This window comes from Embiotoca jacksoni, unplaced genomic scaffold, assembly GCF_022577435.1.
Source record: "Embiotoca jacksoni isolate LCO1_2020_lvr unplaced genomic scaffold, fEmbJac1.0.p SCAF_1, whole genome shotgun sequence".
Taxonomy (NCBI): Eukaryota; Metazoa; Chordata; class Actinopteri; family Embiotocidae; genus Embiotoca; species Embiotoca jacksoni.
In genome coordinates, this window is record NW_027185229.1 from 24,649,017 (window position 1) to 24,676,843 (window position 27,827).

A 27,827-nucleotide genomic window follows, 5' to 3' on the forward strand; every position below is an offset into this window, starting at 1 on the left:
AGTATATCTGCTTCTTTCGTCACACTATCAGCTACTGACAAATAGATATTTTGTATATTATATAAAATATGTAATATGTAAAACTATTTATAAGTCTCTCTAATTCCACTTTAAATGAATCACTACATTGGATTATGCATGGTCAGATTGCTACTGAACATTCTGGCTTTCTGATGCTTGGTCTCGTACCTTTTTTACTTAAATTTTGTCTTTGCTTTTTTTTTTTGCTGCAAATTAAAAATACAATCGTAGAATAAGCTTCAACTCCTAGATCCCTACAGGCAATTAAAAGAAAGAAGGGAAGGGGTCAGCAGCATAACGTGACCTTAGAATAATCTTGTAAGAGAGAAGTGCGAAGTTAAAGTACGTGTAAGGAGAGGAAAGGATGTTTAAACTTTTAGCAACTTGTCAGGTTTTATAAAAAGGGGATTCATTGTTGAGATGGCTGCAGTAATGATGTCTTTTAAATGAGGCGTCATAACAATTTCTTCTCTGCATGCTCGGATAGTAACAGGCGGGTTGTACTTGTACATAAACATTGCATTAAAAAAACAAGGGTCTCTCAGCTGTAGAGCTAAATTGTAATAGCAAACTCGAAGAGTACTTTGTCCGTACACCATCTTCTTCTTTTAAACGTGTAATGCGCACAGTGAGGGGAGACGGTACTTAATACACTCTGAGATGCTGCTGAGGCGGTGCCACCTCCTGAGAGAGCTCAAAGAGCGCCGAGGCCTCTGCTGTAATTACAACACAATATAAAGGTGGATTGGAAACGTGGTGATAGCTGTTGCTGGCTCGGTGCCTTGAGGGGGACCACAGCCACATGAGCATAGATGGTCACCTTCTGACCGCTCACCAGCTGAAGTGCCTCAGGCAAAAAAAAGAAAAGGACGCCTTTCATCTCTGACTGTCTTTCATTGCCTTTTATTTTTGCCTCTTTTATTCACCGTGTTTTGTCTGATGGAACCATTTGTTCCCTTTTCCTTCAGGCTTTTTAAATGTTCACAAACGCCCCCCCACACTCTGTGTTAGGTAGGTGCTTTGGTGCTCTGTGCCAGGGGTGGGAAAGTGAGATCATGAAAGCCGTCTGCACGGCACTCTGAGAGTCATTCAGAGAGTTGGAAAAAGAGCCGAGACTGGATTAATAGGCAAAAAAATAAAGTAGCCTCATTCTGCAGTGTGAGGGATCATGATTCTCTTTGGGTTACTTCAGGGACCAGCAGCCTATCAAGTCACTGATAAGTGTTCGGCATTAATTTAAATATACAGTGTAATTGGACAAAGTCAGCACTCAGGACAGAAAAAAGTAATTTATTGTCACTTTACTGTCTGTTTGAAAAAGATGGAGAGCTGCAATTTAAATAATGCTGATCACCATCGAGATATTGCTCGCTGAAATGCAGACGTCATATGATGTGACGGCCGTAAATCCCCGGCTGAGGTCAGCTTCAAACAGGGTTTTAATCTTCTGAATCCCCTTTGCTCCATATCGAGGTATTATGCAAGCTAACCTGGGGTCACATAATTAAGATGGAAGAGATAAGCTCGCTCCGTCAGGTCCAAAATGTTCCCCGGGTATGTAGAGATGCAGCTGGCACACCTGCTGCGACTGCGGGGCTAATCCCTCCTCCCTCCATTAACACCAGTCGTCCCCTCGGCCAACAGACAATAAAATCTGGTGTGCATGCCGTTTCTGAATAGCGCTATTTAGGAGGGATCACACTGTCCAGCGACCACTTCCTGGTTTGCTGTTGGTCCTGCCAGCTGTTGGTAATGGTGAACTCCTGGGAGTACAACAAGTATCTTATATTAAACTCATACGACCACGTGCTTAGCTTTGTTCCTAGCTTTCTAGAAGCTGTTTGCTAAACAAAATATTTTGGGGGTTTAATCTCGCTGCTTTGATGTGTGTATGCGAGGAGGAAGCAGATAAAGGCAACAGACTCACATGTTGTAGAGGACACACCAGCCGCAGTGGGGGTCACCGGAGCTCAGACACTCAGCGCATGTACTGTACTGCTCACAAGCCTCCACAGGTACCTGAGCCACCTGAACCAGAGGAATGACACACAAGTGGACAGGCACAACATTTTAAAACGATTAAAAGGTCTCCAAAGAGCAATTATACATTGCGCTGTTCTCTCTTTGAAAAACCTTTCAACATGTCTGTGCAAATATTAACACTTATTAGATTTATAGCACACTCAAGGAGGTATAGCCCAGTTTATACTGTAGGTTTTTGATCGTAACTAAACTGAGGACACCACTGATATATGAGAGAGTGGCCCAAACCACTCGGACACTTCAAATAGTCATAAAAGAATATGCAAACATTTGAATTTATCCACCAAAACCTATAATGGATAAATACCTTGTTTGTGTATCTTCATCCTGGTTTGCACTTTAGGGCTATTGGAGTTTGACGTAAGCAGTTAGATCCATTCAAGGAGATACTTTCTGCTATCAGACGAGCTACTAAAGCATTTAATGTGTTTCTTAGTCAAAACAAGTCAGAAGTATGATAAAAGAAGGGCTTTTAAATGTGCCACACACGTTGTGTATCGGAAAACCAAATTATACATGTACAGATATCTTAAAATTGCAGTAAACATACGATACTATTACACACTGAAAAAGAACTACAGAGGCTTCTATATAAACACGTGTCAAACATCATTTCATCCCAAAAAATATACCTATAATCCAAAGAAAACTACAGAGTATAACATAATCTCACTCTGTCTGACCTGCACAGAAATGTTGCCTTTAAATTATACTAGTGCAGAGAAATTGCCAACTATGGTGACAAAAGTTAAAAATGGCTGCCACAGAGTGGAAATAAGGTCAACGAAGGCGTGTAACTAAAACATTCTGATGAAATAATAAGCACTTCTGATGAGGAGAGAGCAAACCCCATTTCATCATTTTGGCTATTTTGCAATATACTCTATAGAAAGCCTCGTCTCAGCACACACAGTAGAACATCCCAAAGGAAAACAACCCCCCTTTATTTTTGTATTTCTAGCTGCTGACACAAATTTGCAACATGCAGTGTTGTGGTTCTGCCCACATGAGGAATTGTCAGATTTTTTTCATCACAACTATTTTGTGAAGCAATTTTTTCCAGCAGTTTTCTTATTTAACTTTTCTTTATGACATTTGATGAAAGATCTTCTTTCGTACGATGATTCGTGGACTCCTGTGACAGTAATTACACTGGGACTCAGTGAAGGTTTATGCTATTTCACACACACACACACAGCAACAAAGAGATTCTGACTGACAGAAAAGCACTCACTTTACTATTGCCACCACTTCCATGCATGAATTTCTGGCAAAGCATAAGCTCTCCATTAGCTACTGTGAGAGTCGCTGCTGTTGCTTGGCCAGCACCACCCCTGCATACAAAACCAGTTGGAGCCGCAGCCTGAGTTAGGTATTTTATACTTTGTTATTATTCTAGGTCTGGACATATGATGCAAGCAATTTCCTGATGTAAGCAATCACAAATGAAGAGTGGATTATGGATTAGAGTGTCTCCGGTGCTCTTGATAGCATAAGTGGGTGCTCTCTCAGGTCTGTGTTGGCAAAATGGATTATCTGCTGCTCCCTACGAAATAACTTTCTCCCTTATTTCCAGCAGTTCAGAACCCATTCGGTGCATTCCATTAGCAAAATGATTTTGAAGTTTGGGAGGGGGTGGAAAGGGTAGGCGGGGGGTGGGGGGTTAAGTCCATATCTGACGCAGTAGAAATAATCCATGAATTGTTGTGGACCGGAGCTCATCCAAACTAACAAAGTTGGTCCGTGGCCGTTGGGCAGCGTGACCTTTACAAGGGGAGAGCTATGGATCTTTTGCTCTCTGCTGCCTCGTTCAGAATCAAAATGGGAAACTTGCGCAGCTAATCAGTGTTGATTTGTTATACGTGGAACTGACCTGAGCAGGAGCTGAATCCAAATAAGGTTAAAAGACATGTCCTTAGGTTTTATGTTCACAAGATGCTAAAATACTAGACGCTCTGAATGTGGATTTTAATCAGTCTCTCTCTGTCAATTATTTGTGATCTTCCTGTTAATTTATTTCAATATTTATTTATATTTCTTTACATTTCCGGATAGCGACAATTGAGATACGGGGACAGGGGAAGGGCACGGGCATGACACACATCAGTGATCCCTGGCTGAAATCTCACTGGTGCAGTTATATGATGTGCATCTTAATCACTAGGCCACCAGCATGCCCCGCTTTGTTATTTTATGAATAATAATCCAAAGCGTAATGCATAATCCAAGATCATTTTGACAAATAAAACACAAATGATCCAAAATCCAGCCGTTGAACATCACTTTGTTCGACAGCATGATGCAGTGTTTCCCTATGTCTCGAGGTAGATATTGTATAGGCAACTGAATAAAAAAACATACAACCTAATACTGTTGTATATATAATATTTTCTTTTTTTTATATTGGCCTTAATGAACACTACGAGCTCGACAGAATTAGACAAACCCTCGGGCAAGTCGAGAGGTGGTCTCTCGTTTAGAGCTGGCTGGGCAGCATGCAGAGATTACAATTTAAAAGCAGGAAAAACTACATTTACAAAAGAGCATTGGTGGATATCATTGACAAAGGATAAATAGTAGTTAGCATGATTTAAGTCCCTGGACTTCTGTACTGAAAATGTTTCACCCGGTCACATTTTTCTTTGTTGTTTAACTTTTTTTTGCGATCCCAAAAGGGTTCAACTTCTGATATGTGATATATAAGTGTTGTATTAGATATTTAAATTTTTTTCTTGGAATATAGGTGAAACAAACACTGAGCTTTCCATCGAATTGTATCACCGTGCAGGTGTTGGTGGTTTTGTGAAAAGGTCGTATTTTGGAGGGGTTTGGGTATCACAGCACAATGCATATGTGCAACCTTGTCTTTGTTCAATTGTGGTTCACTGAATTGAGCCTTTATTCTCACTCCGTGTTCAATGTGTACTGTAGATGCCTCATGAATCATTCACGACCAGACAGAGTATTTAGTATTTTTCATCAAGCTTTTGGTTGCCTTGTTTTCTCTGAGATAATTTCTTCAGGAAAATGCTGATCATTTCAAGCAAACATTGAAAAAACAATGAAAAACCCTCAGTTTGCTGGAGGCCAAATCTCAGTCTGGCTGCTTCTGAATGCTGCTCAGTGTTTGTATCATGGCAGGAGCCAGATGATGCTCACGTCCACTTTTCCAGTTTTGTGAATTACAAACTCTTTATCTTTTCACGACATCTGGGATGCCCTTACACTAATGCGTGAACTTATCATTTTATCAGTTTGCTATCACTTTAACACTTTCATCCGGATTTACTGGAATTTTGCTGTCAGATGAGCATACTTAGGCTTTTAGACCTCGGCAATGCTGTCATCCTGCTGCATATCCTCGGTATGCTTTGGAAAATCCACAGACATCACATGACTGTTTGCATCACGTGACAGCTATATACAGCATTTTGTGGTTTTAGGGTTTAGCAAAGCAGGATTTTTTTTTTTTTTTCAGATTTTGTCCCAAATTATTGTAATTTGTTAATCCATAGTGTTTTACTGGAAGACCAGAATTTATTGCACAGCACACAAAATATTTGTTTTGAAAGTACAATGATTCTCTACATGCTGTTTTTGATACCAAATAGTTGTGAAAAATTTTGTCCAGCTTCTGCCACTCAGTTTTGCTGTAGTTGTGTGAATGCAAATTTGACTAAATCAAGTGAAAAAAGGCAAAAGAAACCAAGTACAAGTATAAACAATTACATGAAAAAATTGTCTTGTTTGGGAAATTCATGTAATTAACACTGATTAATAGCTTTCAGTTTAGAGACCATTCAAATGAACACATTTTGGGCATGACAGATGGTGCTGGTGAAGGGGTACTTGAGCTCATCTGACAGAGCTGTGGTGGTGCGTTAGATAAAAGAGGTTGACAACCGCGACAGTACTGCACACTCACATACAGGTGAGGGAGGGGATGCAGGCAGACAGACAGACAGAAGTAGGGAGAAACAAAGAAGTGGATGGGTGGGATTTCAAGCAAGGATTTTTAAATTTTACAGAGTGGCACTTTGAGAGATTGCCCTGGAAAAACCCTGCAGCAGTTTCCCCCCCTTCTCTAAGGTTTAAAGCCTTAGCCATCACTTCATAGACAGACAAGTGACATTCAGTGCGGTTGTTCAATGTTTGGATTCTGAGCATTTCTATTCTTAGAAATGATCAAACTAAAGGCACACACTGAGAGAAAAGATTAACTGCTGTGAAGATTTTTTTTTTTTTCTTCACATCAATAATAGTTCCCAAATGGTGTTTTGGTGAAGACAAACACACGCACGCACGCACGCGCACACACACACACACACACACACACACACACACACACACACACACACACACACACACACACACACGTATCCACAAGCGTACACATGGATTCTCTAGTTTTCTCCGCTCACTCTTCATCATCATGCTAACCCTGCGTGTTTCACTCGGCAGGAGACAGAGGGGCTCATTGTTATTCCACAAGGGTTGGCTGATCTCAGCCAAATCTGTCTGTGCCTCACTCCTCATTCCACATCATTCCTGTGTTGTTTGGCTCCCAGGAATCTGAAAATCTCTCATCTCTGGGATCTACTGGAAATGTGGGAAATCTGCGAGCGAAGCCGCCTCCCCGGGGGTTTCCTCACCCGAGCTGCGGGAAAGTCTGAAGGGAAAGCTGAGCAAAGATGGAAAAGGAGACAGAAAAAGGAAGGCTTTACTCTGCTCCAGGCTCCTGAGGGCTACAAAGCCAAAGCTGTTCTAATATTGAGAGAAAATGCCCGGGAAAGCTGTTTTTTTTTGTTTTTTTTGGTGGGTTATTATGCATCACTGAAGGTGGAGTGAAGAGAGTAGCTAGCTATCTCCTTGAAGGAAGCATGTGTCTCTCCTTGAACGACCAGACCTCATCAATAAGTGATGTCCTGTCTCTTCTAGTCTATCACACAGAAAGAAGAGCTGCCTTGATTTGTTTTCGAAGACAGTGGCCAACACAATACTGTCTCTGTTCTTCCTCGCTTCCTCAGATGACATCCCTTGTTGTCTTAAACTTGACGCTTTCATAGATCTTCGGACAGTTTTTTCAAGTTTCCAGAGCCGAGTTTGAGCCACTCTGAAATAACTGTCACAAGGCAATTGTCCCACTGCCCTTTGCCTCTCTGTTCTGTGACTTTGGCTCAATACATTCCAGCAGTCAAAAGACAACTGACAGCAGTGATAGGGGCTTCTTTTTTTTTTTTTCTGGCCGCATTGAAACCTAATCCCATTTCACAGTGGCATGCCGCCTCGCCAAAATAATCACTTGATGGGAGTTGAAAGTGATTACCACTGTTCACTCTTATCTCCAATGAGTGCAGAGAATATCGTCCAGCAACAACAACAACTGCTCGCCGCTGTGATGCCGGGCCAAGTGAGGAGCAGACAAGGGGGGATACAGCCACACAGAGAAAAGCCACCAATGGTTCCCTATGGGGTGTGTGTGTCTGTCTTTGTGTGTGTGCGCGTCTCGTACAAAAGATGCATGCACCGTAAGTCGATTCGCATGGATAGGTAATTAGAGCAGTGGTACATCCCCTTACACGCAGCCCACATACAGTATTTAGCAGCCCCCTCTGTACACATACAGTTCTGTGAGCGTTAGTGAATCACCACATTGAGTTTGGGGATAAGTCATAACCATCCGGTAGGAGTCCAAATAAATACCATGAAAATATCAGTTATGATAAACTCTTTTACTGATAATTCTAAAACTCTATGCAGTAATATTAGATCTATAACCTGATAAGATTTACCTCCTAGTTTTGTCCCTCAATACAAATTCAAATATTATTATTTCTGTACAGTTTCCACTGATTCAGTGGAAAAAATATTTCTCTACTGTACATTTCCGTGTCCAGTAAAACTTTCGACTCCAAATTTCATGCTACACACACAGTGTGTTGCTGAAGGACATGTCAGCACGCTGAACGCTCGGTGTCACGGGGCATGAACCCGCGGGCCTCCAGCTGAAGGACGGTCTCATCACTCGCCGCATCACCTCGCCACCCGGCGTTTGTCCTGACAGCAGCACAGAAATGAGGGCGTTTCCTCACCTGGTTGTCAGACATGACATAGAGAGAGTTTCTGTCCAGGGAGAAGGCCATGTCCCGGAGGATGGGGCTGCTATCCTTCATCACGGTCACTGTCTCGTACAGCACTCCTCCCTCCAGAGGACCGTCCACTCTTAACTGCAGAGACATGGACAAACACAGAGATGAAGAGACACTGAATGCATCACTGCGGGACTCATTGAATGGTTACTGTACATCTGTAGAGGGACATCTGTCCTCTACTGTAAATCTTTGTGTATGTTTTGTACGCGTCCATTTGCATCTGTAGAACATACACAAAATATAACTTCAAACACTATAGGGGACCACAGGTTTCTTCAGTTTAGTGGATTGTAGGAAAGAAACAACATTTCTAATGATTTAAATGCATTTTGAAGCAAAAACCATCAAACCGTTTCTCTAGAGTAACCAGCTGTAAAAAAAAAAAAAATTACTTCATGTACAATCTGTTTACATTTTGTTCCGTGTTGACAAATGGACTCATCTGATAATGGCTAATAAGTTATAAATCAACTACAGCAATCCATTAGAATATTAGCTCATTAACCGAGAAGCTGCTTATGTGAAATGACAAACAAAACAGCTTGTTAATTTGTAAATGAAAAAGAGATACTGAAAAGTAAGTCCCTGAAACTCAATAGTTTCCATCTGGCAACAATACATCAGAGGCTCATACAGTATGTACAGTTAATATAAAAGCATTATAAGACACAACTCTTCCAGAGTTGATACTTTTAAACATGCACTTGTGAGAGGATAAAACACAATTTAAACGTTGTGTGTTAAGTACAGAGATCCACGATGTTAAGCCCTGCTGAGTAGAAAAACGTAAAACCGAAGAATACACCTTCCAACAGTTCAGCAATTGTCACGTTAACATGTTTTATGGCTAACCACAAATATGTTCATTAGATGGCTTTTGCTTTGGAAATGACCAAACATGGTAACTTAAAGCTGGGAAAAGCAGTTGTTTTTGGATGGATTGTTGGATGGATTGTGTCTAAAAACATTTCATCATATTGATGATATAGTCTCAAGGTGGAGAGAACTCTAGAATTCTGCACTTCTGTATTCAGGCTTTAGAAAAATCTAGCCTGTGATGGAGACTTGGAGGCCAATCACAGGTCATTTCAGACTGAGGGTGTTCCTACGGCTGTTGTACAGATGCAGATGCGCGTGCATGTCCTGTCAGATATTAAGTCTCATTCAGGTCCGTTCTGGAGAAAGAGTTACTATACCAGCGTTGGCGGCAGTTGGGATAAATTGAACATTGAACCCAACGAGCAGGAGGTTCACTGGAGGCCGACCAGGGTGAAGCTGCCACAGCGCACTGATGTTAATGTTCAGAGTGATGGACCAGGACTGGCGACCCCGGACAGGCTTCTGCCAGGGAATGGCTGCATGCAGGGAAAAGGGGCGACGAGAGATCCAGGTGGCAACAGACATTGTGCCCCTTTCATGAGGCAGACAATGACGGGCCTAGGTTACCCCCGCCCCACCCCCTTCTATCATGGAGGAAAGGGGGTAAGCTGACAGTCAACCAACATTTCTGCTAGGTGCTGTCGAAAGCAGATTGGGCGAGAGACCTTCGCCAATCCAGAGACAAAGGAAAGCACAGCTGCTTGCCCGGGGGCGGGCAGGTCAGCAGTCAACCGCTGCGCCGCATGGTCGTATGAAGTGCGTGCTTGTGCTTGTGCTCATCTGGTCGGAGGGATTTAAGAGCGTTTTAGTTTTTCAGACAACTGGCTGCCTGAGTTTTAACTCTGAGTAAAAAAACTTTAGAGATACTGCAATGAGTCAAAGTGCCAAGCCGTTGGTCAGAAAAGAGCACGAATGCATACCTCCTGATTTACTTCCTATACACCCATAAAATGCATATACATGGCTGTAGTTGTTGGAAACATATTTCATGTCGCTTGGTTTTTAGTAGCCGTGTTCCTCTTCGCCCAGTCTTTGTGCTAAGCTCCCGTTTGGCTCAAACATCACAGAGCTGGATTTTGCAGAAATGAAATTGATGTTATCTTTCTCTCAGACAGCAAGTAAGCAAATTTCCCAAATGTCTGTCTCCCAGCTTAGTTAGCGTTTCACTCAACAGTTTCCAGTGATTTCCTCACACGTGCGTGAAAGCTTACACAATAAAACAGGGTGGGGGTATTTGCAAGGAAGATAAGCATGTGGATGATTAGTCTTTTGTTTCATTTACTTTGCGGGCAGCACGCCCCGGAGCTGTGATGTCGTGCAGCAGTTCTGCAAGTGTCACCAAGAAAAGGTACATGTTCGTGTTTATTGTTGAGACTGAGGAGAGGGAAGATAGAGCAGCAGCTCCTCACTCAGCAGTCCAACTGGCTGTTGCGACTTTGACCCACATTCACCCCTGAGGTTCAAGCATTGACGCAGTTGAGTTTTTGAAACGTGTTCAGTGCGCTCAGCCTTAATTTCACTTTGGAATGACTTTCAGACAGAAATCTTTTGGGGCTCATTAGATGCAAGCATGGAGAACAGATGCCCGCTGGTGAAGGCTTTTCGGTTCTCTTCTCCCACCTCTTCCTACAAAGAACAGGCTGTTTCACTAAAGCAAACAAATAAGCAGGTCTGTCTCTGTTAAGAAATGGCTTACTGATGTGGAATCTGTCAGACGTCAGCCTTATGAAGATGTGGAAAAAGCTTGTACATTTTTCCCGATAAAAACTACCTGTTAGTACATAATGAAAATGTTTTAATCTTTCGTTTCATCTATTTGTCACAAAGGCAAACCTTTTCCATGATTGCAGTCCTTTATATATTTTATTTCACAACAACACCTCTATGTGCACCCACAAAGCACCCATCGTTTCCTTTTGGTGCTGGTATGATGCAAATTGCATCATATAATAATAATAAAAAAATGTGAAACAAGAGAGCAAAGTCTGACTCAGGCATGATAGCTAGAGGAAAAAAAGAAAAAAAATCCTCATTAGCTGTGCAAACCCAGGTTAAAGCCCAATTTAAATTCCAGGGAGATTGGATCATTAACCATGTGATGCAATTACAGTAAACCTGAATTAATTTCTCAATTATAATAATTAAAATAAATGGCAGATAATAAAGAATTAGAGCAGAGAATTGTGAATGTGTTTTGAAAACATCTGCAATGCGATTATGCCAGTCTTCCCTGCGTGCATCCTAACGCGTGGACTTAGGCGACCTCGCCACCCAAATAAAATTTGACTGCAGAACATTTTGAATACGTGCCAGGTCTAGCTCAGTGGTGGAGCCTCAGCAGTCTCTCAATGGGGACAGTCAATCAATACAAACTGATTACATGATTGGATCCCATGGGCACCAAAACGTCATCAATCAATCACGCCTCCACCTTCCAGGCAGCTGTGCCTCTCCAACTGTCAGCTCTGCCGGCCAGGAATGACGGAGGGAGCAAGAAAATATGTGCTTAAGTGTGCGTGTTGCTTGTGGTAGGGTACATATGGGGTTGACGGCATCATCTTCCACGTACAATAACAAGTAGATTAATACCATGGGACGGTCTCTTGAACAGAGTCTGTCTCTCACCTGTCAGACTCTTATATCCTCGACACCCCTGCTGAATCTTATCCTTTAAATAGTTGTTTCAAAGACAGATTTATCTCAGAACTAAGCTTCTTTCTCTTTCGCTCATTGCCTGTTTGTTTTTTTTCCTCTTGCTTTGTCCTCTCTTGCTCCTATTCTTCTTCCTCCTCCTCCTTTATCCTATTCCTCCTCTCCCGAACCACAATCCCACACAGTAATGGAGCCAGTTTATATTATGTTTTCCCACACTCCTCTTTTCATAAATAGCACAGATAGAAACCAGAGCATGTAAATATTTCTGTGGTGAAACAATGTTTGAAAAAAACAAAAAACAAAAAACATTTAGAGGACAGATACTGAGCCGTGTGCGATTTTTAGTATGACCAAGGGCCAGGGATACAGGAATGAGCTCAGACAAATACTGACCCATCGTGACCAGTCGCTGGTGTTTGATTTCAGTGGATTTAAAAGTGGTTTTATCATCTAAAGCAGGGCTGACCAGGCAGAAGCCCTCTGGGAGTACAACAGGTCCTCAATCTCTCTTTAAGCCCTACAGCTTCATAATGAGAGTAAGGCGGGTTTAATTGGTTTTATAATGAGCCTGCTTGTTGGAAGTGACACACAAAGTTACACACACACACACACACACACACACACACACACACACACACACACACACACACACACACACACACACACACACACACACACACACACACACACACACACAATCACACAATCACACATGCACATACTAACACAAACAAAACCCCACTATGTACTGAACATTTACTCCTGTGTTGTTTGCTATCATTAAATTTGTTGCTGTAAACTATGTGCTTGATTGTGGCATATTAGGAATATTCTCACTGTATAGTGTAACAACACATATAGTGCATATTTTCAGACTTTTTAGGTGTCCAGATAACATTCAGACAAGATTTAAAACACTTTCATTAAAAGATCCTTACTGTGTATTTTGCTTGAAGTAATATCCGTAAACATTGTCTGTGGATTTACCAAGAACAGTTGGTTTTGTGTCTGTGTCTTTAAGGTGCATTGATTTTAAAGACCCTTTCTTCTGATTGGCCGAATCGTTTCTGAGCGATGCATGCTTAGGCCAGCCACAGCTATCGTTCAGTCTCGTAGCTTCCTCAACTGACCCTCCTCAAAGTTTTCCTTCGCATAAAAGGTTTTGACAGTAGGCCACACAGAGGGCGGACATATGATATGAGTGGGAATTTGTGACATCCAAAACTTTTGGAACTCCAAACATCAGTTTCTGAAGATGGGTTGAGCATATTTCTCTGTGGACTTAGTATTTTTACCCTTTCTCAGTATTTATACAGCACCTTGACATGCTTTATAATCCAAAAAGAAATAGAAATTTAAATTTATACATGGGACCATTAATGAAAGGCTAATTTCAGTCTGACTTTGTTGTGACTTCTGCTGTTCTTGTTCCAAGAGACACACAGTACAATGTGACAATAGCTTTTAAATCCATTTCAAATGCTCCTTAGTGTTACTTAGAATTTTGGGATATTCTGTAATAGACCTTATCCACCGAGCACACATGACATGACAAAGTATGAATGGGGCGTTGTTAAAGTAGTCAGGACAATGATTTTATGGTCAAGGACTGCAAAATCTCAGCAAACCTCCTTTTGTGGACCTTCCTGTGTGGTCCATGTAATTTAACAGAAGAACTGTACTGATTTGCCATTAATACCACATGTTCCTATGACCTCAGTGTGCCTCTCATTTTATTCGCTCTTCCCAGTGTCTCACAGCTGACGAGGATATATATGTAACTCATGAAAAATATTTAAGCCAATAACAGCAATATCCTTCCTGCTCCTGAAATCCCCTCGCAGAACCTGTGATGGTTATAAACAACCAAGCTTAGTTTGGCTTCCAGAAATAGATATGCAGCCTGAACTCATGCTCTCTTAACTACAACCACTTCTCTTTCCCGTGGATCAGTTTGCATCCTAAGTGCTAGTCTGCACTCTTATCCCGTGAGAGCCAAAGAAAACAAAACAAAAAAAAGGACTTCTTAGATGTCACTTGGCTTGAGCCGTTTAGGCTGTTGTAAAGCTGCCAGACCTTGCAGGAGCAATACACTCCGCCAAATGTCTCTCTCGTGAGTATTTACCTGTGGAATTGATTCCAGGCGAGGATTTTAAAGCAGAGGAAGAATACATGTAGACGTCACTAAACCCCTGTTTTTTTGCTGCAGATTGGGAAGCCTTGTAGAACAGATGAGTCCGATGTTTTTGTTGTAATGGCCGTTCCAACCAAAGACAGTGTTTCCATATATTGCCAGCTGGTCAGTGCCCAGTTAACCTAAACATATGGATGATGACCCAGGAGGCAGGGAGCAGTCTGTTCAACCAATCATTCCCAATCTGCCACGCTGATTTCCGTCTGTCCCTAAGGACCAGTCTGTCTGATGAACTTTGAATCAGACACGTCAAGGGTGGTAAATTTATTCCACAAAAAAACTTGTGATTTCCATTCTTTATGTGGTATTATGCTCGAAATCAGTGATTAGTCCTCCTGCATGCAAACATTTGATTTTAAGTATTGTTTTCCATGTAAAACCCTCAGAAGTAATCAAAACCGGAGTTTGGCAGAAAACCATACATAAATATTCTATCGCCACGGAAAAAGGGAACAGAATGAAAGTACACGCAAGGCTAGATCTAAAGTAGATGTACAGACTGTGAGCAAGATGCATTTTGGCACAGAATTCACTGTTGATGCTCCCAGGCTTCACTCAATATTGTGATACGGGGCATGTAGTGACATGAGGGCCAGACAACTGTCCACCTTTAAGGCTGAGTGGCTGCACATATGGTGCGATTGAGGATGACAGCCGAGGAGAGTGTGCATTGATTAGCTCGTATATCCATCACGGCCCTGTGAATGCTAAAGAGACGAAGCTCGGGATGGAGCCGATAATGAAAACAAAGAGCGTCGCTAAGGTGGAGATGTGTATTACAGGACACGACTAATCATTCAGCTATTTCGTTGAGTACAATCACAAAGAGAGGGCTATTGATCACAGCGACTAGACACGCTGCATGTTGGCAAGCGCATACCTAAACGCGATTACCAACTGGGTCAGAAGAGAGGTCGCGACGTGTAAGTGCGCGCGTTCGTGCATGCGTGTTTTTGAGGGTTATTGTTAAAAGCCTTCCAGCTGCAGCAGCCAAATTTTCAGTGCGCCTTAACCTTCAGCTGCATGGCAGCCTTCCAGGTCTTCATACCACAATTTCTACAACTTGACCACAGTCTCCTCTCAGTCTGTGCATATTCACTTCTTTTCTCTCTCCTTGAGGACATGGTTTCCTGTTCACCATTTCCCGTCCTCCTCCATGCGGCCCCCAATCCTTCCAATCATTCCCATTGTTTGTCAGGTTCCCATGGCCCACCAACAAAAGCAGTGGGAGGGGGACAGTGGAACAATTCATGGCACCCGTATGGTCTTCATTTTCCTGACCGCAATGCAGTCACAGTCTCCCTCGTGTGTTTCCATTTGTGTGACCGAGCAGGAGAAAGAAAAGAAAGCAAGGGAAGAGAGGACAAAGGCAGATGGAGAGAGAGCTGGAGCTGCTAAATAAAAGTCAGTCGGGAAAAGCAGAGAGACGGACACCTCTCTGTGTTATCGCAAAATTGCCTCTCTTAATAGCATTTAGTATTTCAGCTGCACTGAGACATCGAATGGCAATCCACTCTGAAGACTTACAGCCTCAGGTCCAGTTCACTTCATGCAGTTATTAACATCCTTTCAGTTTAGCCTCAAACACACCTAATCTGCTGGTGCCCCTCCTTTCCTCTGTAACTCCATTCTAATGATTTCAATCACCAAATCTCCGTTTCCTGGCCTCCATTCCAAACCATGACTTTGAAAAGTTCAAGTCATTTAGCCGTGCACTGGAGAATTTCCCCCTCCGCTCAACTCTCTCAATAAGCCGTAATGAATCCACTATTTGCACATGAGAGTATTTGACTAAGGCTTTATTTGCCATGAGCTCCAACCATTTCTCGGGAAATGCTGCTGCTGAGTAGCTGCGGTCGCTAAGGTAATGTGCTGGTCCGCTTTTAGTTTTGTTCAACAATGCACTTCACCCAGCCTTCCCCCGTCTATGAACGCATCCTTCAAATTATATTTGCCAGCACTCAGGTAGTTTTCCTACAATGATTGAGTAGTAAAAGCATCACCCGCTCGGTCAAGAAGAGTCTTGAGGACAATTTGTGATGTCTATCAGCCTTATCTTACTAAGGCGGAGTCCTCCAGCAGACATGAAAGGGTTAATCATCAAATGTTGCTGCCAATTCTCAGTGGCAGTAATGACAGCACTGATTTCCCCCTGAACTTAGAAATGTTGGAAACTGGGAACATTTTGTTACCGAGTTGCGCAACGTTCTTAATGCTGTGTTAGAGGAGCATCCTGCTCCACTCAGAGTGCCAATAGTCGTCCTTCTGAACATGAGTGCGCTGCGCAGGAACATTTCCTCCGAAAATCAATTCCACTCAACCAATGTTAGGTGTTTAAGGGTGTCACAGAAAAAGCAATAATGTCATTTTACAGTATGTTTGCTGCTTTCTTACTTCCTAGGCTCCAGTAGTGTTGAGGCAAAAGTCCACAAAAACTACGGGCGGCTGTTCTATACTGTTTAAAGCTGACTGAACCAAATACGTTTTAGTCTTTTAGATTAATGGTACACCAATAAAGGTGCATTATGTAAGACTTTTTTGTTTAAAAAATTCAAAGATTGAATAAAGTTATCCTCAGAATGTGACGAAATAACAGTTTTGATGTTACGTCAAATACATCCAGATGTACTGACCTTGTTGGACAATTCAAAATAGATCTTTAGTGCAGCTCCTGACAACAAAAACTGTACCAAAAACACTCCAAATGGCGTGTATATGTGGTTTTAACTGTGGATGTTTTCTTGCTTCTACGGTAATATACGAAAGCCATAACATAGATGATAGCAATTGAAGAGGCTTTTCGGATTTGAGGCAAAACATCTTCAAGAAACCAAAAACAAAAAAAGCCCTGTCGCTTTTGGATAAAACCTCAATAAATTATAGGCTTACCAAACTGCAATTATTTTTAATTGATCCAAACAATCTAACTTTACAATCGTTAGTTACAAAAGAAACGCCAGTTAATAACTAACACCAGGGCAAGAATCCTGGACACTACAGTGACTCACTTATTGCCTCTCAATGCACAAAGTAGTTTTACAGGACAGGACTTATATCCTACATATTGCACCATTAAGTCACATTTACAATTTTGCATTGAATTTATCTGCATACACCAAAGGGTAATATATGGTTTAGTATAAAAGGCTACAACAGAGCCTGCACACACAACCATTACTGGTGTGACCTTCCTTAAAAGTGTAACTGCACGTTGGGACAACACAGGCCGCACAGATACTGCCCGTTAAACCATAAGAACTGCAGCTTGTCAGCTTCCGCTTTCTACTAAAAGTTATTGATGCTAGTCAGGTGTGTTGACAGCAAAAACCACATGAAGGAAACTGAACAAAAGTCTGAGTTATCTGCTGCTTTTTAGTCAGCGATGTCTAGAACAATTCTTTCCACTGCCCTACAAAGTGATGAGACCAAATGAACCGTGGTTCCAGCACATCACAAAGTGGGGGACAGAATGTAACGGTTACTGATACGGCCCTAACCACACTCATAACATCCATGTAGTGTTGGGATGGTGCAATCAGCCGGTGAAATTGGATCCTGAATTATAAATCAAAAACTGCACCTGCATAAACAGCAGGTCTGTCGTTAACCACCTGCGTCAGGTATAAATGCAACACTTGCTTCTGTGTGTTTGAGATGGAAAATCAAATTCAGTTTGGTGATTTGAGGCCTTTTATTCAGTTCAATTATAAGCTTTGTTGTTAGTGAGTGTGATTTAGTCATTTTATTTTATACAAGTGATAACGTCAGTATTCAAAGTCTGTCTTTTGCATTCTTTTAGTCGGCTTTAAACAAGGAAGTAACGGTCTGAATACAACAGCAGGGAGAAATGACAAAAAAGTGTAATTCGATTGGTGATGCGTTTGTATGTAGTTTTACTGATTTAACTCTGCTCTCTCGACCTCCCCTCTATGACTAGTTGCCTTTATGTGAGTTTTGAATGTTTCTTTCAGAGTTCATTCTCCGTTGGCGAGTTTGTAAACTCTGGGACAGTCTTTGTGAAGCTCGCTCAGATTTTTTTTTCCGAAGCATCACATGAGCACAGCCGCACCACTAAACTCAGATGTGCATTATTGTTGCAATAAATTGCTAAAATGTTGAGTAGTGACTCAAATGTTAACCTTGCCTTGAAAGGGTCCTGCGAGTATTTTGCTAACAAACAAAGGGTGAATCCATCTACACCTTAAGACTGGAATGCAATTCAATAACTTTCAATAATTGACTTTTACACAGATTCACTTCAATCGTGTACGTCATGCAAAGTTTAAAAGCCTCTTTTGTATTCGGCCCAGTTACCCACAGAGTTATATTACGGAGCAGAAATCCACCACCTAAGGCAACAGAGCGGAGGCAGATGATGATGGAAACGTCCTGTTTCATCTGGAACAGGAGCAGCCTGATCGAGAGACGATGACGGGCGCGTCCATATGCTGCACAGACCCGCGGCGGTGAGACTGTTGGTTATCCCAGTGATCTTTCACCCGGGTTACACCCTTTCTGCAGCAGGCTTGACCTTTGCAATGGCCCTGCTGCTGGAGTGATCTGCTGATGGCATTTATTGTCATGCCCCATTTCCACCGAGCCTGTCCATTTAGGGGTGATGGAATAGGATTGGAGAGGTGACCCCGTGCTCCTCAGAGGCTCCTGGGAGTCTAAAATCACGGCTGCACGTTCTGCTGGTGTAATGACCAACCCTGGCCTTTAGGCACTCTGCACTTAACAGCAGTAATGATGGATTTCTCACGATGTTCACCCAGTGTTGCTGCTCATTTCCTGAACACATGCAAATCCTACTTTTGCCTCAGCGTTTTGTTTTTGGTCAGTCATTCTTTCCTTTTTGTCTGAATCTATCTTTATTTTTCTCACGTATAATGTCTTTTTTCCTTCCTATCTCTTGTTCTCTTCACCATTCTTCTCTCTTCGTCTCATACCGCTCAAATATGTCTCTCTCTCTCTCTCTCTCTCTCTCTCTCTCTCTCTCTCTCTCTCTCTCTCTTCTGTCCGGCTATCTTGTCTCTTTCCCCGGTGGCTCATCAAATGAAAGAGCTGCAGTGATGCTATCTCTGCCCCCAGTCTGGACCCGTGCACGTGTCAGACAGATTGCTCCTCATAAGACTGAGGCCCTCTGGCTAATGTCACAACAGTCCTCTCACACATTTCCTCAGTCAGCTGCATGCTGTACGACCGCAGAGTAAGCTGAGCCCGCGGTCCTAACAAGTCAATCCATTTCGATCAAAGAGCGAGCCTTATAGGAACTTGATTATAATAAATGATTACAGAATGCACTTAAAATGATACATGATGGCACTTGAAATGAAACATGATGGACAATGAGCTGAATCAACTTTATGAACTTCTCAGAAAGGGGTAATCCTATGTGTGTGGGCCTGGTGTAAGAGATCCTACAGTGGTGAAGGAACTTGACCGGGAAAGATTTGACTGTTACACACTCAGAGATTACTGTTTTCTACGCATCGGTTTAGAAACATATTTAGTGAGCATTTAGTTTTGCCTGCTTTGCCTTGCTTTACTGCCGCATCATATTAAAGGACCAGTTCAATGAATTTTAAACTTACACTCATAGATAGTTATACAGTCCTGCTTGGAATCGCAGTGACTGCTTCTGATAATATTTCTACGTTTACGAAAACCAGCTATTTGACAAAAATGTCCACTAGTCTAAAGTTAAAAAGAGGAATCAGTGGTTTTACATTCTCAAATGTGAGCATATGATTTTTAATTTACGATGAACTGGTAGTTTTTGAGTTTTGCACTGTTGATCACATAAAACAAGTAATATTGGGGCATTTAATAACTATTTTCTTATATTTTATCGTCGAAACAGCAAATTAATTACTAAAAGTAAATAATCCGCAGATTTGTTCTCAAACTTTCTTTTTCCAAGCTTCCCTGAACTTCTTTATCAGTTTTATAATTTACAAAAAAGTGCAACACCATCACTATCACCATTTGAACGCTTATTGTTTCTTGCATCTCTGACTGTCACGAGAGGAACACTTCAGAGGCCACTTTCTGCGTGTGTACCTGCATTGTGTCAGAGGTCGCAGCTCCACTATGAGAGGTTCTCTATTTGTCAGCCCAGAATATCTTGTTAAGCTCTAATTGTGTAGCACAGCCATTAACTGGCCGATGTGTTATGTTTACTGCCACTAAAGAGGAATAAATCCTGTTTGTGTACAACGTTGGTTTTCTGCTGGCACTTATCAGGCTTACCGTGCTCACTTAATCGTCAGCTGTGAATGTGAGGCACGAACTGAGATGCCAGTTAGCCTGTGATCTGCTTTTTGTTTTAGGTGCAGCAGCTGGTATTGACGCTGTTTGAGATTTATTGTGTGATTATGAGGACGGCACAAAAACTAAACAGTGTGGAGTTGTTGTTGTTTTTTTTTAACCAGATGAAGTGAGATATACTGGTTTAAGCAGTGGAGCCTTAAGTTACCTTTTAAAGGATAACACTGGTTATATTCTGTATTTGTCTCATTGTCAACAATTCCACTAAAAATACCAAAACCAGCAGTGACTCACTTTGCCTCTGGCTCTCAGCCCCTTTTGGTCTTACTGACTCAAGTCTTTAGAAACATGCCACAAGTAGTTTTTGGCCAGTGTTACTCAAAAGAGTGTCAGAAAATGCATTTGTTTCAGGCTATTCTAAGATGCAGATTTGGTGTGTTAGTGAGTAACATAAGCAAGCAGAGTGGTGAGTCAAAATAAACTGCAGACACAGTTTAGCTCAGTGATGTGTTTTAATATAGTTTTTGGACAAAGTCTAAGGCCTGTGGCAAAGAGAAATAACCTGTATCAGATATACACAGGCAATGTTTGTTAGTCTATTCAGCTTATTGTCATATTTGGTCTTCCTTGACTTTGTTTAAAAATTATATAAATGTAGGAAAATTTAAGTTTGATTTGGAGGCCTTCAAAAAAGAAAAAAGAAACCCACCAAACATGAAACAGAATCTGAAAACCAAACATTAAAAGTAAACTAATGTCAGGCTTTGAGACAAAAAGATGCATGTTAAGACTTGTTAAACAATTAAATTGTACTGGAAATCAATGTACTTTCTTTCATCAGGTGAAGCATTTAGGGAGTGGCATCAGCCTATCTACAACATACGAAGAACATTTACATCTCATTATGTTCACAAACATAAACAATTTTATGTAAAGTACACCAAGGTAACGTTTTAAATCTGTGAAGTGGCCCTTTAAGTAAATTTGTAATGCTCAAAGCCATTCAAGCCAAAATCCGCCCGGGCACAGTTAAACAAGAGCCATTACAGCTGCATAATGTCCCGTTACTTTTAGGTATAATACAAAAGAGTTGAGGGAACAGGCGCGTGCTTCAGTTCTGGCTCAAGTAGACATGGATGGAGATTTACATCAATTTGTTCTCGGTGAGAAGCGGCGGTCTAATGGCTGAGGCACATGTAGTGCTGCGCGATTACTGTACCTTTGTTCAGCTGCATAATGCCCCACCATAATCACCATGGTATACTTACCATAACCAGTTCTGCTAATTATATCAATTATTAAGCAGATTATTGCATTAATTGGTGTTCATGGATTAAGGATCATTATTAGGTAAATGGTGACGGGACACAGGAATAGCTTTAGGTGTCTCTGTGGTGTGTATCTCACAGGTAACTGCTAAATGTGGTGGATGTTGCCTATAAGACCATTTGACTGAGGCAAAACATTTAAGGGCTGTTCCACTAATTTTACACGAGGATGAGTTTATTTGTCATGCAGCAGAACTACGCCTGTCTAAATAGTTGTCTAAATTGGGATTGAAATAAGATATTTCAGTTTCAATTATTTACAGTTATCCTGGAAGGGGCTTTGAGAAATAGACCTGCTGTCATAGCGACGTCATCTTGGCTTTGAGCTTTTTAAGTTGCAGACAGAGAGAGAGGACAATAAACGACATGAGCATTTATGTGACTGGGTGGGTCTAACGAAGAGACGCTATCAAGCTGCACAATGCAAAGTGAAGGTCAGGGGTTTCCCAACCTGTCGCTCGGTACCCACTTAGTAGTTTGCTGAATGTTCGAACAATATGCAAAGTGTTTCCCATATATAGATTTACTTGGTCGGCCGTCAGTATACTGTCAATATATTTGGTGATCGATTTCAGCATTTTTTTATTTATCTATTTTTTTTAACCTGTCTGACAAACCACCGCTATCAAGTGATCGATTAACGAGTGGACAATCTCCCCTCGATCACCGTCACCTGTTTCTACTCCGAACTGTGTCAGTGTAACAGAGTTTGTCAGAGGAGCTCTCAGTAGAGTTGGAGACCCCTGGTGTTGATTCAACATTTCATAGTCTCTCACAAACAACTTAACTTGATGAATCGCTGGAGTGCACTTTTAATGTTGAATTATCGGGTTTTGCTGTCAGCCCCTGAGAATTATGGAGACACAGATTATTTTTAAACCGTTTGCATAATACTCTGATAATCAGAGTGGCCACTGTGTTTCATTTCATTCATTCAGCCTGAGCTTGTGTGTAAGGGAGGTTGGATTTTATGCACATCCGTCCTGCTGGCGTCAGTTTCAAGTGACATGGAAATAGCCATAGCTGGGAGCCGGTGACATTTATCCTAGAAATGTGTTGATTCAAGACTTGTTTATGTTGAACTTCTTTGCCCACACTTGTCACCAATTTTCTGTCACTATTTTACATTAGTGTAGCTACGCAGTCTGCTAGCCGTGTGGGAAGACGTTCTCGCGTAATAAGTTCTGATTACTTGATTGTTTTGCCAAACAGTAAAGAAACCACCAGTAAGCACAACATCAGACGTTTTTTTTTATAATTAATGCACAAATCTATGTGGTGGTGATTCTGAGGTCTGGGACTGGTCTACATTTTGCATTGATATTCAAAACCTAAGCGTGGGAGACAACTGTCAGAGGAGGCAGAGATACAAACGGATCATCAAACAGCAGCCTCAACAAATCATTGTTGTGTTTTGAGGAGATACGTGATACATCAGCAAAAAGATCTGGTTTCATCTTTGGATATTCAGCAATTCACGGTAAACAGACAATCCCTGCGAGCCAGATTTCAGTGTGAAAAAAACAAAGGTTAAATCCTCTCATGCTCGGCTGGCCTTGTGTTGCTGCTCTCACCTTCTTCAGCCGTCCACTTCTGGTGCCCAGGAAGACCACGCTGTGTCCGTTGTACACGTAGGAAGTGACAGAGGTCAGCCTGTCCCTGCTCTCAGTGAACACCGTCCAACCCGACACCAGCTGGGAACCCCCAAGGGGTTGGTTTATATCCAGGCCGCAGAAGTGGTCATCGATGGGAACAGGCTGCATGGAGAGAGGGAGGGTGTGTGGAATAAGATGAAGAAAATGTTCAAAAAATAATGGCAGAAGGGGTATGTTTTTGAGGAGAGGAGGTGAAAGGGAGAGGGAGTTTTAGGGAGGAGGAATGAGTATGACAGATATAAGGTGGGGAGATGGAGGTAATGAGAGAGGGTGAAGAGTGTAAGTGAGAGCCAGAAACTGACTGAAATCGCTGTAGACACATGCGAATAGAAGCAGGGAACTCAGTTTGACTTCTGGTAAGCCTAACACGCATTAAGTGCACAATTTTCAGGGTTAAAATTTGTTACTTCAAAAGGGGTTTGGCTGCTGCGCTCCCCAACAAGCCTCGGAGCGCGCACATTTTTCGGAGCTGACTAATTGCTGATGGCAAACACGGAAAACGCTGTGTATTTTGCGCCCGTTTCTGTGATTTTTAGATCGCTTGATCCGACATCACACAAACACACAGCACAAGAGATGTCAGGTTTTGATAAAGCATCAAAGAGAGCTGCATGCTTAGCAGTCCTATTGCATTTACGAACATGCACCTCAAACCTCTGCTAATTGCCTGTCACTTAGTATATAAATCTACCTTTTTAGGCCAGCTAATTTCTTATTTCACATCCCCTATTTCTTATGCACATATTACTCCTTACTGTGCTTCTTCTTTCATCAAGTGATGCGCCTGAGCTGAATGTAATCAGTGAAATGAGCTCAGCATTAAGTAAACAACATATATGTTTCACCCCGCCCTACTCTTTCTTTTTTTGTACTTAATGTCCGGTCTTAATACTTAATTTAAAAAAAAAAAAAACACACACAAATACATTTTATATCAAGCATTTAACTCTCTCTTTCAAGACTCTCTTTGAACTTTTATTTCTTTAACTAAAACATTGCACACGAGTGAATATCTATCCTTTTAAACATTTATTTTGACAGCTGAATGGCTGGCCGCCTTTGTCTGTAATTCTGCTGCTGAATTTTTTATGTCACACCTTTTCAAATCCCAGGAAATGAGCATCACAAACTATAAGGGATTCATCTATCTATTGGTGGTGAGAGTATATTGTCTCTAGCCAATTCTCAGCAGTGTAGCTCTAGGAATGCCAGTAAAAGTCTTTTGTTTCATTATTTCGTTTTGGACTGAAATTTCTTCCCAGCTGTTAGATGGATTGCTATACAATTTAGTGCAGATATTTATGGTTTCCTGTGGCTCAGTTGTAATGATTTTGTTGATGCCCTTGCTTCTGTGTTGCAACAGCTTCTGGTTTTCCCAGCAGATCAAGGTTTTCTCTAACCCAGTGAATATTTCCCAACATGTACCTGTATATTTTATTTTTTACAGACATCAGGTGTGCTTTTTTGTGAAAGGTCTCAACTACTATTGGATGGTCCATAAATTTCTGACAGATATTCATAGTTCCGAGATGGTGCATCTTAAAGTGTCTCCAGGGCTGCCATGAAGTTGGCTCTTGTGATTGTAAGTGAATTGTTGACATTTAGGTGCATTGCCAGGATATTTGGGACAGACACTTTACTCTGGTGTCATCATCATGCCTAGATTTAACTTTGGTTGAAGAGCAAATACTAGCAAATATAAAACATATTGATTTTACTATCAGCCTCAGTTGTACACGGACAAAATTAAAGCTAATTGTCAAATGTCATTAAATGGAGCACGTAAGCATGTTGACATTTGCATTCAGCTTAAAGCACCCATCTGCCCATATACAACCCAAGTGGCAACCCATCATGATGTCACAGTGGTTTGTGAAATGTTATTTTGAACCCTCCGGTCTGGTATTTCGGCCGTTGCCATTTTATCTTTTGACCATATTTGTGCAGGTTAAGGAAGAGCGAATAGTGAATCTGACGTAGAACTCAAAGACACTTTGGCCCCCGCCAGGAATCTGACTGCAACACAGGGATGTCAGTCAAACCAGGCACGCCTCCAAACGTACCTCTCTTTGAGGCCTAAAATCTGTTTGGTTGTGGAGTTATTTCCAGAAGGACCACCAGAACACTAACAAGAGGAGCACCAGAATAGAATCATATTTTCAAGCAGTGATTGAGCACATGTTTAGAATATTGGTAAAGGTAGGAACAGTTATTTCAGTACTTTTGCATCTCGGGATTTACTTGGCTGTTAATCTTTCACTGAGTAATTATTTTATGCAACCAAAGAAACAATTTATTGGCATCTTGTCAAAATAAACAAATGGTGTTTGGTGTACAGTTTAACTGCACAGTGAGAGTTAATTATTGAATTATTATGTATCTCTTTTCTCCTTCAGTCCCCTTTATGAATAACATTACATCGTATTTGTTTGATGGCATGGTGGAATCAAAGTACATGTTGGGAACCACCCGAGCAATTTATGTGATGAGTATCATTGTTTTCATTGTTCACTTTCAACTTGTTTCCATGAAAGCCGCTCATTATGCAGAATTACAGCTTTCACAGAGGCATCGACTTGGACATTTACAAGAAAGCCCTTTTCTTAAGATCAAGAACAGGTCTCAGAGGGTTCAAATACTGCTGACAGCGACAAGAGCAGAGGGAAGGAGACGGGGAGGAGAAGGAGGCGGGAGTCGGTGCCCAAACCCCTGAATGAAATCAAAGCTCCATACAAAACTCCTCTGATTAGCATTGTGGAATTAATCTCCTCCAGCTCTTCTGCTCTCACGGGATCCTGAAACCTGAATGGTGTCTTCAGCATAGCGCAGGCTGCCTGCGTATCAGCTGTTTAGGCTGCAATCACAGTTGTGGGATAATCAAAGTGCCAAATTTCACTAAATCTATATAATTCCTGCTTGCTACTATAGAGGCTTCATATTTGGTCTGAATATGTTTTATAGAGTCCACCTACCGCCTTGGTGCACTGCACGTCCTTTCCCAGCAGCCAGTGCAGCTCCAGGTTTCCCTCCCCCTGATAGCAGGACTGCAGGCGCTCCTTAATGCGTGTGTTGATGTCTTGGATGGTGAAGATGCAGAGAGCAGAGTGATCTGGAGGGTCATGGTACTGCTTTTGTCCTTTGGAGAACACGGTAAAAAGCACGTCCTCCTGAGCGCTAATGTTCAGCGACTTTGCCAGAACCCTGCCGGCCTTGGACAGGTACGCCGCCTGCAGCAGACGGTACTCCTCGCCTCTGTGTACGCACCCCACAGGAAGTGACACGTACGAGTGGAACTTCTTGTCACCTTTGCAGAGGCGTATGATGCGCGATGTGTAAAACAGGTCGCCCGGGGAGCCACCTGCAGGCATGCCGTTCTCTGGAGTCTCCGGCTGGACGGTCATGAAGTAGACAAAGCTGCCGCTGGCAAAGCCGTAGATGTAGTAGATGTCAAAGTGCGGGACGAGAGCCAGTGTGTCTGAGGGGATTTTGATGAGAGATGAAACAAAGTCGGTGTGGAGCTCGTAGTCCAACATGGCCGAGGATTCTGGGTCCCGAGGCAGTTTACGGCTGGAGATGGTCGGGAAGTAGTCCTGTTTACCGCCGACAGCAGTGCCGATGTACAGGGTGGCATCCAGACCCTGAGAGGGAACGACCACCCCGTACATCGTCCCCGTCTGGTTGTCACTGGACAGGTAGTGCTCTTTCTTGTGCGTGGGCTCCACAAGGATAAACAAGTCATCCAGCCTCATCAGCTTACAGACACCCTGGTAGAGACTGCCGCAGGCCAGCAGCCTGTTGTGAGAGTAGTCAATAAGCAGCAGTTTGTTAACATTGTCAGTAGAGGCCAAAAGCTCAGAGCAGGGCTGCACAATCAGTGGAGGGTAGCATGCTTTGTTGTCGTACTCTGGCCCTGTATCGTGAGACACCAGGAGGGTGAGATTAGCCGACAACTTGTAGATTCGGTTTGTGGCGCCGATGTACAGAGACCCAGTAGACTGATGCACCGTCAAGTGGTTCAGCGACCACTCCCTCCTTTCGGATTGGAAGGTGTTCAGAGTCTGCCCAAGAGTCATCTTTTGAGTCACAGAGATTAGTGTCAGTAGCCACAGAGCCAGGGGCCATGACATGACCTTTATAGGACCGTGACCTTTAGTGAGGCCGCAGTAAGTCCATCCTTTATCCAAGCATGTTCCCATCCCTTACGAAATAACGAGCTCAGACAAATGAGATCGTGTGGCAGCGGAGAGCAGGATTGCACTCGAAAAGATAATCTGAAGTGTGGTCTCGTCCTCCTTTAGTGATCTTCACATCATTCTGAAAAAGAAAAGAGACATTTGTTTGTATACTCTTTCGAGTGTGAAAAAGTGTTTCATTCAACACTTCATCAAAAAACTAGACATATATGTGCTTGATTTCTCCTCTATCTGGGCTTAGTCAGACAGATGAGACATCAAAGAAACATGTAATCATTTGTTCAATCTGTCTTCCCTTATTTACTAGCCTGAGAGATGGTCCAATATTTCCCCTATCAACAGGGGGGCTCATTATATTCGCCTCTGTGTAAGAGAGATCTAACTCTGGCCTATTACTTGAACAAAGCAGTGACACAATGCAGCCGTGTGTTCCCTCT

The 27,827-nt window shown here is 42.2% G+C and overlaps 1 protein-coding gene across 2 annotated transcripts in view; it reads right to left on the bottom strand.

Moving 5' to 3' along the window:
• LOC138198222 (plexin-A2-like) overlaps nucleotides 1-27,827 on the bottom strand; it is a 75,170-nt gene that overhangs the window by 34,857 nt on the left and 12,486 nt on the right. For both annotated transcript variants that reach the window (XR_011178256.1, XM_069149512.1), the window contains exons 2-5: nucleotides 26,170-27,511; nucleotides 23,117-23,299; nucleotides 8,157-8,291; nucleotides 1,949-2,049 (exon numbers count right to left, since the gene is read on the bottom strand). Coding sequence is in view for 1 of the 2 variants with exons in the window: in XM_069149512.1 (XP_069005613.1) it covers nucleotides 1,949-2,049; nucleotides 8,157-8,291; nucleotides 23,117-23,299; nucleotides 26,170-27,393 (1,643 nt within the window). In the remaining variant the exon portion in view is untranslated. The remainder of the gene's footprint in view (nucleotides 1-1,948; nucleotides 2,050-8,156; nucleotides 8,292-23,116; nucleotides 23,300-26,169; nucleotides 27,512-27,827) is intronic.